The sequence below is a fragment of the Mastomys coucha genome, unplaced genomic scaffold, assembly GCF_008632895.1.
Source record: "Mastomys coucha isolate ucsf_1 unplaced genomic scaffold, UCSF_Mcou_1 pScaffold22, whole genome shotgun sequence".
Classification (NCBI taxonomy): domain Eukaryota; kingdom Metazoa; phylum Chordata; class Mammalia; order Rodentia; family Muridae; genus Mastomys; species Mastomys coucha.
The window spans coordinates 131,049,665-131,061,787 of record NW_022196905.1 but is presented as its reverse complement, the minus strand read 5'-3'; the positions used below and the strand labels follow the sequence as shown (position 1 = coordinate 131,061,787).

The 12,123-nt window shown below is 52.0% G+C and overlaps 2 protein-coding genes across 2 annotated transcripts in view; both read right to left on the bottom strand.

Moving 5' to 3' along the window:
• Positions 1-5,263, bottom strand: part of Cldn15 (claudin 15) — a 10,822-nt gene extending 5,559 nt beyond the window's left edge. Inside the window, exon 1 of the mRNA XM_031342344.1 lies at positions 4,615-5,263. Within this exon, the coding sequence (XP_031198204.1) occupies positions 4,615-4,831 (217 nt within the window). The 5' untranslated portion in view covers positions 4,832-5,263. The remainder of the gene's footprint in view (positions 1-4,614) is intronic.
• A 1,439-nt stretch (positions 5,264-6,702) lies between these two features.
• Fis1 (fission, mitochondrial 1) lies at positions 6,703-10,903 on the bottom strand. Its single transcript, XM_031338284.1, has 5 exons — positions 10,751-10,903; positions 9,837-9,969; positions 7,790-7,866; positions 7,274-7,379; positions 6,703-7,020 (listed from the first exon to the last, which is right to left on the bottom strand). Exons 1-5 carry the CDS (start codon positions 10,793-10,795, stop codon positions 6,923-6,925), a joined length of 459 nt encoding a protein of 152 aa, XP_031194144.1. The 5' UTR covers positions 10,796-10,903; the 3' UTR covers positions 6,703-6,922.
• Between the last annotated feature and the right edge of the window lie 1,220 nt (positions 10,904-12,123).

Here is a 12,123-nt window from a genome sequence, read left to right as displayed (position 1 = left end):
CGAACTCAGAAATCTGCCTGCCTCTGCCTCCCAAGTGCTGGGATTAAAGGCGTGCACCACCGCCGCCCGCCACTGCCGCCCGGCCCCTCCTTCTTTCTTTTGCTCCATCTTTGCTCCTTTTCTCTTACCCTGCAGCCTGACTACGCCTCATGTAGTCTAGGTTGACCCCAAACTTGTTAAAGTAGCTGAGCATGACCTTAAGCTTCTGATCCATTTGTCTCTGCCTCGACAGTGCTTGGGTGACAGGCACACACCACCAGGCCTGGTTTATGTAATGCTGGGGATGCAACCCACGTGTCCCTGGTGGAGTATAAATCATTTCCTCCAGACATCCCAAGAACAAACCAAAGTAGGACACCATCAAATGTTACCTTGGGGTACAAGTTTATCGGGCCACCTTACGAGAACATGAGTGAACCCTTACTGGCAGGAGGATGGTTAACCCCAAAGTAGCCACAGCAGAAAGTCCTCACCTAACATAGATGATGGCTCACAGAACTGAAGCCCCTTCCCTAGTCTTCCCCATGTCCATCCTAGCCTCCTCCTGAGATCCTAGCCCTCATGCAATTAGGGCAGAATTGCAAATGGTTGGAGAGGTGAGTAGACACTCAAGTGTCAAGGGTTCAATGACTCTTCCTCTCCTGTCCTTCCCTCTTCCTTCCTTTCTTCCTTTCTTTTTTAAAGATTTATTTATTATTTATTTATTACAAGTACACTGTAGCTGTCTTCAGATGCACCAGAAGAGAGCATCAGATCTCATTATGGGTGGTTGTGAGCCACCATGTGGTTGCTGGGATTTGAACTCATGACCTTTGGAAGAGCAATCGGTGCTCTTACCCGCTGAGCCATCTCTCCAGCCCTCCTTTCTTCCTTCCTTCTTTCCTTCCTCCCCCACCTTTCTTTCTCCCTTACCCAGCAAGACATGGTTTCCCTGTGTAGTCCTGGTTGTCCTGGAATTTGATAAACCAGGCTGGCCTCGAATTCAGAAATCTGCCTGCCTCTGCCTCTCAAGCACTAGGATTAAAGGCATAAACCACCACCCAGCTAGCTAGCTACCTGTCTGTCTGTCTGTCTGTCTGCTTATCTATCTATCTATCTACCTACCTACCTACCTACCTACCTATCTATCTGCCTCAAACATACTACATAGCTAACTCTTGATCTTCCTGCATCAGCCTTGGGTTTGCTGGGATTACAGGCCTATGCTACCGTACACAACACCTTGGACATTCTGGGTTGGAGCTGAGTATCTTCCACCCATAATGAGATCTGACGCCCTCTTCTGGTGCATCAGAAAACAGCTACAGTGTACTTGTAATAAATAAATAATAAATAAATCTTTAAAAAAGAAAAGAAAAGAAAGGAAGGAAGAGGGAAGGACAGGATAGGAAGAGTCATTGAACCCTTGACACTTGAGTGTCTACTCACCTCTCCAATCATTTGCAATTCTGCCCTAATTGCATGAGGGCTAGGATCTCAGGAGGAGGCTAGGATGGACATGGGGAAGACTAGGGAAGGGGCTTCAGTTCTGTGAGCCATCATCTATGTTAGGTGAGGACTTTCTGCTGTGGCTACTCAAGTACAAGGGGTGGGGGGAAGTGTGGGGAGAGGATCCCTCTTGGAACTCAGCAGACCACAGAAGAATAGAGTGGCCCTCGGCTCAGGCACAGTAAATTGAGTATCCAGCAGGGGGCAGCAATGATTCAGGGCAGAGGGTAGGAGACTATGGAAGATGGGAAACCTGGGTCTAGGAACCCATCCCATTCAGTTCAGCTCATAATCTTTTGGTGCCTTGGTTTCCCTTTTCTCAAAGCCAAGGGAAGCTGCTGGCTCCTCCTCCTGTTTTTGATGGTTGTCAAACACTCTCCGGAACCTTGTACCCCTTCTCTGGGTGGGGCCCATAGCACACACATGGTGCGGAAGGCAAAAGGCTTGGGTCTCTGCCAGGAAGAGATGAAGTAGCCTAGAGTTAAGAGGTACGGAGGGGGGACAAAGTTCTCTGAGAGGACATTATGACTCCTAGCCACACCTTCTAGAGAGTTCTCCCACCAATTCTTAATTTGCAGAGAACACTAACGGACAAAGGAAAGATGACTGAAGGGCCTACGGGTATGTGGATCCAGAGAGTGCCCGAATAGTTTAGAGGTTGCACGGCTATAAAGTCATTAGTTGGTTGTTAGACCTGGCTAGGTGAGCTATGCCTGAAACCACCACAGCATTCAAGAGGTTGGGGCAAGAGACTGCAAGATCAAGGCCAGCCTGGGCATCTCAGCAAGAGTGTCTCAAAATGAAATATAAAAAGACAGTTGGCAGCCGGGCGGGGGTGGCGCACGCCTTTAATCCCAGCACTTGGGAGGCAGAGGCAGGCGGATTTCTGAGTTCGAGGACAGCCTCATCTACAGAGTGAGTTCCAGGACAGCCAAGGCTACACAGAGAAACCCTGTCTCGGGGAAAAAAAAAAAAAAAGACAGTTGGCAGGGTTGGGGATTTAGCTCAGTGGTAGAGTGCTTGCCTAGCAAACGCAAGGCCCTGAGTTCTGTCCTCAGCTCTGATTTAAAAAAAGAAAAGAAAAGAAACAGATGGTTGGCACTGTAGCTCAGAGGTAGAGCATTTTGCTTGCAATTCCCAGTGAGGGCTGGGGTGGCTCTTAGTGGTGTCACACGGACCTAGACTCCTCCACTCAAGGACAGAGGGTAGCTCAGTGGTAGCATGCTGGTCTAGTATAAATATGGTTCTTAGTTTTATCTCTAATAAGAAGTACAAGGGGTAGGGGGAAGTGTGGGGGGAGGATCCCTCTTGGAACTCAGCAGACCACAGAATAGAGTGGCCCTCGGCTCAGGCACAGTAAATTGAAATCACAGCTTCCTCTCCACTTCCCCTGCCTCTAGGCAGGCTGCTTAACTCTGCAGAGTGGCCCAGCTTTGACAGAATGAGGCTAACGGCATAAACACTTCTGAAAAGCATAGACTGCAGAAGGGAAGGCGAATACCCACGTGAAAGGAAAACCTAGGTACTGTGGTGCACACCTGGAATCCCAGCACTTGGGAAGCTGATGCAGGAGGATCTTTTCCAGTTCAGGATTAGCCTAAGCTACATAATGTTAGAGATTGGACGTGTCTCAAAACGATGTATGCATACACACATACACACACACACACTAATCCAAACCAAAGAACATAGGCTCCTCCCTCACCCCCAGCAAACTCCCATGTGACTTTCCTCCAAATTCAAGTTCTCTTACAGGCAAAGAGCAGCGATACCGTGTAAGGTCCCTCATGTGCCAGGCTTACAGCAAAATGCCCTCTGCACACTAGGCTGGCTGGCTGCTGAGTTGACTCTGCATGGTCCCCTCTGGCCACTTACTGCTCTGAGTTTGTGGCCCAGAACAGATTCCGTTTATCTAAAGCTTTGGGTATGGAGCATAGTCAGAGATCCTAGATGCTCGCTACCTCAGGAGAGTTGGGGAAAGCGGTGTACCAGAGATTCACCTAGACATGATCTCGGCCCAGAGCATCTTGCAGATATGAGGCCATTTCACAATGTTCTGTTTCCCACCCTGGGCAGGTCTCAGATTCCCCTACCCACTCATCACCTGCAGTTGGGATCCCAGAAAAGCAAGACCAGAATCTAGTGGCAGGAGCAACCACAGAGGGTTCATGCTCACTGACTCTTAGTCTTGGTAGCAGGGTGGGGTGGGGTGGGGGGGAGACAAGGATGTCTAGCAGATGCTGGAGAGGTGATGGTGTGCACATACACACGTAATCAGTTTGGGGAGCTACTGTTTGGTTTGGACTGGTGCATGTGTTATGTGTGTCTGGGAATTCCTGGGAGGGGATGATGGTAGGCGAGGGAGGGAGGTATTGTGCAGGTGAGCAAGGAGGGGGCAGGAAAAGGCACCATCGGAGGACTTAGGCCCCTCGTTAGCGCTGCAGGCTGCAGCCATGTAAGACCATCAAACAAAGCAAAACGAAATACACTCTGAATCCCAAACACACATACACATCTGCGTAACCACCTCTCCAGTATCCATTTAAACTTCCTAGTAGACTCTCTTCCAAAACAACCAAACTGAGTCCAGAGCCCTCTGGAGTTTCAGTAGGGCACGTAGACCCCCGGACTGTGGAGCTACTGAGGCTGGCATTCAACCAACAAGATGGGAGTCTTGGTCTCAGCCTTGCCAACTGAGCCAACCCTTCCCAGAAGAAGCCACTAAAATACAGTCAACATCCCGTGCTCGCCTGCACGTTTTTGCTGTGGAGGAGCCTCGTGACCACCAGCGCACTAGCACTAGGACTACTGTTAGCTTGCAGGTGGCTACAACCAAATTCATTCCATCATTTACCTGAGGTCCAGAGCTAGCAAAGGCCCGAATCACATCTGGAAGCCTCACTTAGCTGGTTAGGGCAGGGAACAGTGTGTGTTACTCTCCCCGGTTCCATTTTGGATCATGCAGCACCCTTTGCTGTAGCTGTCCAGAAGCAAGAGCTCCATCTGAAATCCTGTGTCCTTATGGCGCCCAAAGGCAACCACTTCCACCCTCTCCCCAAGGATCTTTCCACCTAGTCCCCCTACTCCAACCTCTCTCTGTCCCCTACAGCCTCCCTCACCCCATACCAGAGAGGGCCAGCATGGACGGAAAGTCCCAGCAGTTGGAGACTCCCAGGGAGTCGGTGGCACAGCTGTACCATAGGTTCTCAAAGATGGTGTTGGTGGTGATGACATTCCCATGGACGGTAGACACTCTCCAGTAACTGTTCGCAAGGGTCAACCCCAGCATCAGCAGTCCCAGGGCTGACATGAAGAAGCCGAAGGTTTCCACAGCTATCGACATGCTGGGATGCAGGTCCCCCAAGGGGGCTTGAGCCCCAGGGATTGAGATAGAGGTGGCACCTCCAGGTGAATTCTTGGGGCTTTGGCCCGAAAGAGATGTTAAGAAGACTGAGGAGGGAGAAGGTTGAAGGACAGCTCATCCAGCTGCGATTCTTGTCTGCCGTCTTCTGGAGGTCGGGTCTGATTGCCTCTGCCCGGTCTCTGGGAGGATCTGCTTCCTGGCAGGTCAGAGGAATGAGCCAAGCCTGCTCCGCTCTGCAGCTGTTGACTGTGATGGAGGGAATAAACGGGCCAAAAGTCCACCCCCTCCCCCGGCCTCTGGCCTAGCCCGGGACTCCCCGCCCTAGGAGTGGGGAGGCTGGACTTACTAGGAGACTTAGGGATACAGCCAAGGAGCAGCCCCCAAGGGAGCCATTAGGAATCCAGGGGAAGTGGCCTGTCTCTGACTCAGCTGTCACCAGGGCCAGGGAATGAAATTAGAGAGACAGAGGGTTTTAGGTACCCAAAAGACCAGAATGTCTAGAGGAGAAAACCTCCAACAGGCCCACCATAGCCTTCCACGATGGACTAAGAGCACCTGAGAGCAACCTAGGACCCTGAAGACCCCACGGATGGGACACGGATATCGCCAAGGACCATGAAGTTTGAGTTGGTGGTGACAGGACCTCTCAACCCCCGCCAACCTGGCTCCCACTAGACTCCAGCATTTCCCGGGGCCCCGAGCTTGACTTTTTGGCTCTCAGCCTTGTTGACACAACATTATTGGCTTTGGGGTTGTAATGGGAGTTAGGACCACAGATCATAGCTCCTGGGCACACTCTCATTGCCCCAGCGGTTGCTTGGATCTAAATGCCACAGGGCTGAGGTGAGGCCATCGAATTCTACTTTCCTCCAAACTTCCTGAACTTGAATTGTCCCTCCAGCTGACCTTTGACTCTTCGGCACTGGGTTTGATCTCCCTGCCAAGGGCCAGGGGCCCAGGGGTGGGGGGCCAATCACAGGCCTAAGGCATGATTCTGGGTAATCACTCTAACTGTCCACTTACCGGGACCCATTACCAGCTCTATTAATTATGATAAGTGGAAATCTCTGGGTTCTCCACGCCAACCCTAGCCGAGCACCTGCCAGAGCATAGATTCCCTTCTTGGCCGCTTCCTGGTCTTGCTTGGAAGTCAGCCCTAGGCTCCCTTTCTGAGATAGAGCTATGCCAACTGTGGTTCTGCATCCCCTTTTTCTGAATCAGGCCCCTCCACGCTCCCCTCAGGCACCTCCTCCCACCCCCAGTGAGCCTGCCAGGGGCTGTGGAATGACAAGAATGCAGGGAAGTCAAACAGGCCCACGCAGAGCCTGGCACAAGGGGCGTGGGGTGAGCTCTAGATCTCTGTCTCCCATCCCACGGGCTGGGACTGCGGTGTCCTGTGCTCAACAACCCCCACAATCCCTGCCATCGCCACACAGCTTCCTCTCTCACCCTACGTCATCCGTCATCTGTGTCCCCCAAAGGAGAAATACTGGGCAGAGGAAGGGGAGGGGGCAGGAAGACAAAGGGAGGGAAGGGCGGAGGTTTTTGAGGAAGCCCAGTGGGGGCCCCTGCAGTGGAAAACTCCCAGGCAGCTGTGTGGGTCAGAGGAGACCAGAGTCATAAATCCCAGCTCGTTGTCCCTCCTTCACTGTTCTCTCCCATGATTCTGGGGCGGTGGAAAACCTGTGTCCTCGAGCGAGGTTCCTTGTTCCTTCCAAGTGGATCCAGGATAGGGAAGGAAGGAAGGGTGTGGGCTGAGATGCTGGCAAAGGAACCTGGAGTGGGGTAGAGAGGGCCTCTGTGCACCCGGTGAACCTGCTTCTCCCTCAACTGATGCTCACACACACAGCTTCCCAAGCCATGGCCCAATTTTATTTACACTCATTGCTAAGCATGACAGGGTTAAACGGCAGGTGCACGGGGTGGGAGGCTGGGGGTCATGGAGACTGTAGAGGTGGAGGACAGGGGTGCTGGAGAAAAGGGAAGGTGATGGTGAGGATGGACAGGCCCCTCTTCCAGTGTCCCCCGGGCTCCCAGGCGTCTGGGGGCAGAGAGCAGGTGAGGCTGCCTTCAGGATTTGGACTTGGAGACAGCCAGTCCAATGAGTCCAGCCAGGCCGGCCACACCCAGGGCCATGCCACCAACGATGGCCATGCCTACCAGTCCATCTGGAAAAGGAAGAAGGAGGTGTGAGCAGTCAGTCCCACCCCTAGACCCCTGACCACACTCCCCTCACAGAAGAGGGGTACCCATACCCAGAGTCTGCGGGTTGGGACTCCAGGGCTACAGAGACCTTGGAAGGTAGGTTTGATGAAGGACTCTGTGTGTGTGTGTGTGTGTGTGTGTGTGTGTGTGTGTGTGTGTTCCCAAGGGCCCCGGGCACAAGGGAGGAGGAAGAGCAGCCGACAAGAGGCCTGTCACCTTTCTTCATGGCCTTATCAATCAGGCGTTCCAGCTCCTTGGCCTGGTTGTTCTGGGGCTCAGTCTGCAACAGTCCTCGCACGTATTTTAGAGCCTTTTCATATTCCTGCAATCAGAAGAAAGGCACACCTCAAACCACACACTCCTGGGAATGCTACCCCTGGCACCCCCCACCCAGGGTGTCCTTCCCTGGCCCAGCTCATCCTTTCTCCTCCTCCACCCGTTACAGCCCCACCCCACAGAGTAGAGTTCACAAACAGCCCAGCTGTGGGGGGGTGATAAGCTAGCAGAGATAACAGCTCCAGGCACGGGGCTGCACCCCAACCTGACGTCAGCGTGGTCCCCACACCCCGATACTCTTTCACCTTCCCTCAGAATCTACCCTGGGATCACTGTAAGCCCACACAGCCACCATCACCCAGCCTGCTGCCCTTTGCTAGCTTCCTGAGGGCCAGGGCCCTCTGCCTGGTGGGGATTGAGGAGGAACAAGGGTCAGGAAGGGCTCTGCAGCCTTACCTTGAGCCGGTAGTTGCCCACTGCCAGGTAGAAGACATAATCCCGCTGTTCCTCTTTGCTCCCTTTGGGCAACAGCTCTGGAGGGGGGAGGGAGAAGAGGGAGGGGAGAAAGATGGAGTCTCTTTGGGTCCTGCTACGCTGACTCACTCTAGGATCCTGGGAGGGTCACTGTCATGGACCTCCATTAGCAGCTCCTATCACTCGCAGCTTTCCAGTTACAGCCCGGAGGTAGCAGGTGGTGTAAGCGAATGCCAGGAGCCAGCAGTGCAGTCAGCATGGATGGGCGCACTCCCACTGGGTCTTACTGCACGCTCACCTCCTGCCTGCCTGACACTCATCTTGCCGAGGATGGCCGGACGGACCTGTAATCCTGCTGGGGCCTCCTGAGTGCTACAAGACACTGCTGGCTTGTGCAGTGCTGGGATCAAAGGCACGATCATCACTCTGGCCCACACCTGCCCCTTTCCTAACCAGCTTCCCCGAGTGACCTTTGCCTGGCTTGTTTTTCCTTTTTCTTTTGGTATTTTCTTTTTTTTTTTTCTTCTTTTTTTTCGAGACAGGGTTTCTCTGTGTAGCCCTGGCTGTCCTGGAACTCACTCTGTAGACCAGGCTGGCCTCGAACTCAGAAATCTGCCTGCTTCTGCCTCCCAAGCGCTGAGATTAAGGGCATGCGCCACCACTGCCCGGTTCTGACTTGTTTTTCACTTCATTCTGTGTATGTCCCTGTGAAGGTATTAAGATGGGCACTCGCTCTGCCATCCAGGCTTATTTCAAACTTCCCATCAGGCTGTCCCGGCCTCTCCAGCGCTGGAGTTCTAGGGCGTGCAGCAGCCACACTTTGGCACTAACTAGCTGTGTGGTGCTGCAGCCCCCTCAGGGTCTGCACTGTGTCCCCAAATAAGACTCAAATGTTCTGAGACCACTCCCACTGCTGTGCTCTACTGTAAAAGAAACCTAAAAACCAAACTGATCAAAGGAGGGGGACAGTATTTGCTTTTACAAAGCCACCAGAGCTGGTGGCACCCTGAGTTCCCAGCACCAAGGTGACTGAACAGGTTGAAGCAATGTGAACTATTTAGAGATCCTGTGTCAAAACCAAAACTGACTAAATGATACAGCAATCTTTTGTCACTACAGTTTTGTCCCTTGATAGCCTTTGGGATTATGCCAAGATGGAGCCCAGATTTCAAAATCTACAGATGGAAGGCCCATCTATAAACAGTATTTGCATAGAACCTACCTATATTCCCCAAAGATAGTTTTTTTTTTTTTTTGAGACAGGGAGCTCATGTAGCCCAGGCTGACCTCAAATTTGGTCAGATTGTGCTGGCTCTGGCCTTGAACTTCTCATCTTCCTGCCTCCATCTCTGCAGTCAATGTTCTACTACTGAACTATGCCCCTGTGCCTTCACCTGTGGAGTGCTGGGATCACATGTCCTTGGTACCACCAGCCCCTCAGGTATTTTAAATCTCTACCATTTTCTAAATTTCTGCATCCAATACAATGGAAACGCTGTATTAACAGCAATTAGTAACTTAACCATAAGTGGCTTGTGTATAATGTGTGTGCAGATGGAAGCACAGAGGCCAGAGGATGTCTGGTGTCTTCCTTTCACCCTCCACAGCATCCCCTAGAGACGGGGTCTCTAACTGAACCTGTGCTAAGATCATAGCAAGCCATCTCTTGCTCACCCCAGCTCTGCTCTCTACACAGGCACTTATGGCCACACTCAGTTTTTGCTGTGGGTACTGTGGATTTGAACTCAGGCCTTTATGCCTGAACAGGATGCACTAAGTTATCTCCCCAGCCTGAGAACGTTTTTCCCCACAGCATTTCCCATCTGAATGAATGTTCAGATGTTTTAACTGGGGATACAGAGAATCAATCTAGCCCCTTGCTGCTGTGAATTTACTGGTGGTTACTGAATGACAAATGTGCTATAAGATGAGGGATCCTGGAGGGATCCTGGAGGGGTGAGGTCAAGAACAGTAGAGGGCAGGCTGGCTGACGGGCTGGCAGTTAGAAGTGGGGGACCCAGCGCCTTACCCTCCAGCAGCATGATGCCTCTTCGGATGTCATCATTGTATTTGCTTCGAACCAGGCACCAGGCATATTCAAACTGCGTGCTCTTGGACACAGAACCAGCTGCCTGCTCAGACTGAAATTTCCTTTCAAAATTCTGTTATTAGAGAGAAGAGTAATCATTTAGAAACAAAGGGCATCCACCATTCTCCAGCTTACTTGATGTCTAAGTCCCAGTTAGACCACAATTTCCTATCTGCCGCCTTTCCCTTGTACATCTTGGAACCCCCAAAGCCCATCTCCTGTCATCTCCATCCCTGGGTCCCATGCTCTGTGTCCTCCCCTTCAGAAGGTCCCTGAATCCAGCCCCTAGTGGTACCAAGAGGAGATGCCACCTGGTGGCATTTGCTGGCACTGCTCCCGAACCAGCTGACCCCAAGTAGCTGAAGAGTAAACATACTGTCCCAGAGCTAAACGACCTCCTACGTGGCTTTTCCCTTGAGGCCGCTGGTCCCGTCCCACTCTACTCTTTTGGGCCTGGATCTGCCTTAACTTTAATTCTAGGAGAGGAAAGAAAACACAGCTACAAGGGTGCGGTGAAAATAGCACCGTGCGGGACTAAACACTAGCGAAACGTTACACCAGTAACTGTGCTACTTCATCCCTGCATGAGTACCCCAAATTCCCAGTTCTGCATGACGCTAAGACCCCAGGCCTAGGTCTGAGTGGCCGAAACCCTGGAAACTACAACTCCCGTCAGGCCTAGGGACACGATGTAGATTCCCACAAGAAGCAGGATGTCGCAGAGGCTGCTGGGAGCCGTAGTTCGGCTTCCCCAGAAAGACGAAACCGGCACTGTTTGGCCTCGGTCAGCTCTCGTTAAGAACTGCCCTTTCCAATTCTGCCCTCCTCCTTTCCTCCGGCCCAGACCTTATTACCTTCAGATCCTCCACAGACACCAGTTCGTTCAGCACGGCCTCCATGGCCGCCGCCCCTGCAAGCCTCACACTAAGGTCTCTACTGGGCCACGGTCTCCATGGTCCAGTAGCAGGGGCGTAGAGGCACTTCCGGCATCGACCTGTGGAGGCCCCGCCCCTTCCTCCTGTGCCTTGGGGCCGGCGGGGGCGCTAGAGCCTATGCTGGGATCCTCTGCTCTCTGGACTCCCATGATGTCCTAGATCCTCCAAGGATCACACATTATCCTAGGGAACCAGTCTAAGAACCCCTCACTCTAGGACCCTGGATTATCCTCAGTGTTTGCAATAAAATCCTAATGAGTACCAGGGGCCAGAGGGCGTCAGTGTAACACAAAGCAAGACGAATCGGTAACTATACCCTTCCCATGCCCCATGCACCCACCCAACCTCCCCACCTCCATAAACTTGGGTCACATGGTCACAGTGGATAGACACTCTTAATAGGATTCTGAAGAAAAGCGGACAGGCCAGGAAACACAATGCAGGGGGTTAAAGGCCCATGGATGGCTCTCTTGCAGGAGCCATGTTCAGTTGCCAGCCCCCACATGGTGTAGCTCACAACTGCCTGGATTCCAGGTCTAAGGGGACCCAATGCCCTCTTCTGACATGTGCATACACATAATTAAAAGTAAAATGAAGTTATCCCTCTCTCTCCCAATAAAACCTCGTACACGTGGAACTGTCTTGGCCTAGTGTGCCGTGTCCAGGCAGTATTTTAACACATCACTTGGGACCTTTATCTGATGCACGAGGGTGGCAGAGGCAGGCAGATCTCTGAATTTGAGGTTGGCCTGGCTTACAGGGTGAGTTTCTAGGATAGCCAGGGTAATGTAGAGAGACCCTGTCTTAAAACACCAAAATAAATAAAATAAAAGCATAGAATAGAATAGAAAAGAACCCGCCCTTCCAGAAGTCCTGAGCTCAGTTCCCAGTTCTGTCAGGTGGTTCACACCCTCCTAGAACTCCAGTGTTGGGGATCAGATGCCTTTGGCCTCTGTAGGCACCTGACATGTACACAGAATACATACATACATACATACATACATGTAATTTAAAGTACATCTTTTTGAAAATGAAAAGCAAACAAAATCTCAACCACTGTGGCAAAGTGATAGATAAATTTGGCTTCTGACCCAAGGTTCCTAGGATCCCTGGTTTTGGTTTTTTTGTTTGTTTTTGTTTTTTGTTTTTGGTTTTTTCAAGACAGGGTTTCTCTGTACAGCCCTGGCTGTCCTGGAACTCACTCTGTAGACCAGGCTGGCCTCCAACTCAGAAATCCACCTGCCTCTGCCCCCAAGTGCTGGGATTAAAGACATGTGCCACCACTGCCCGGC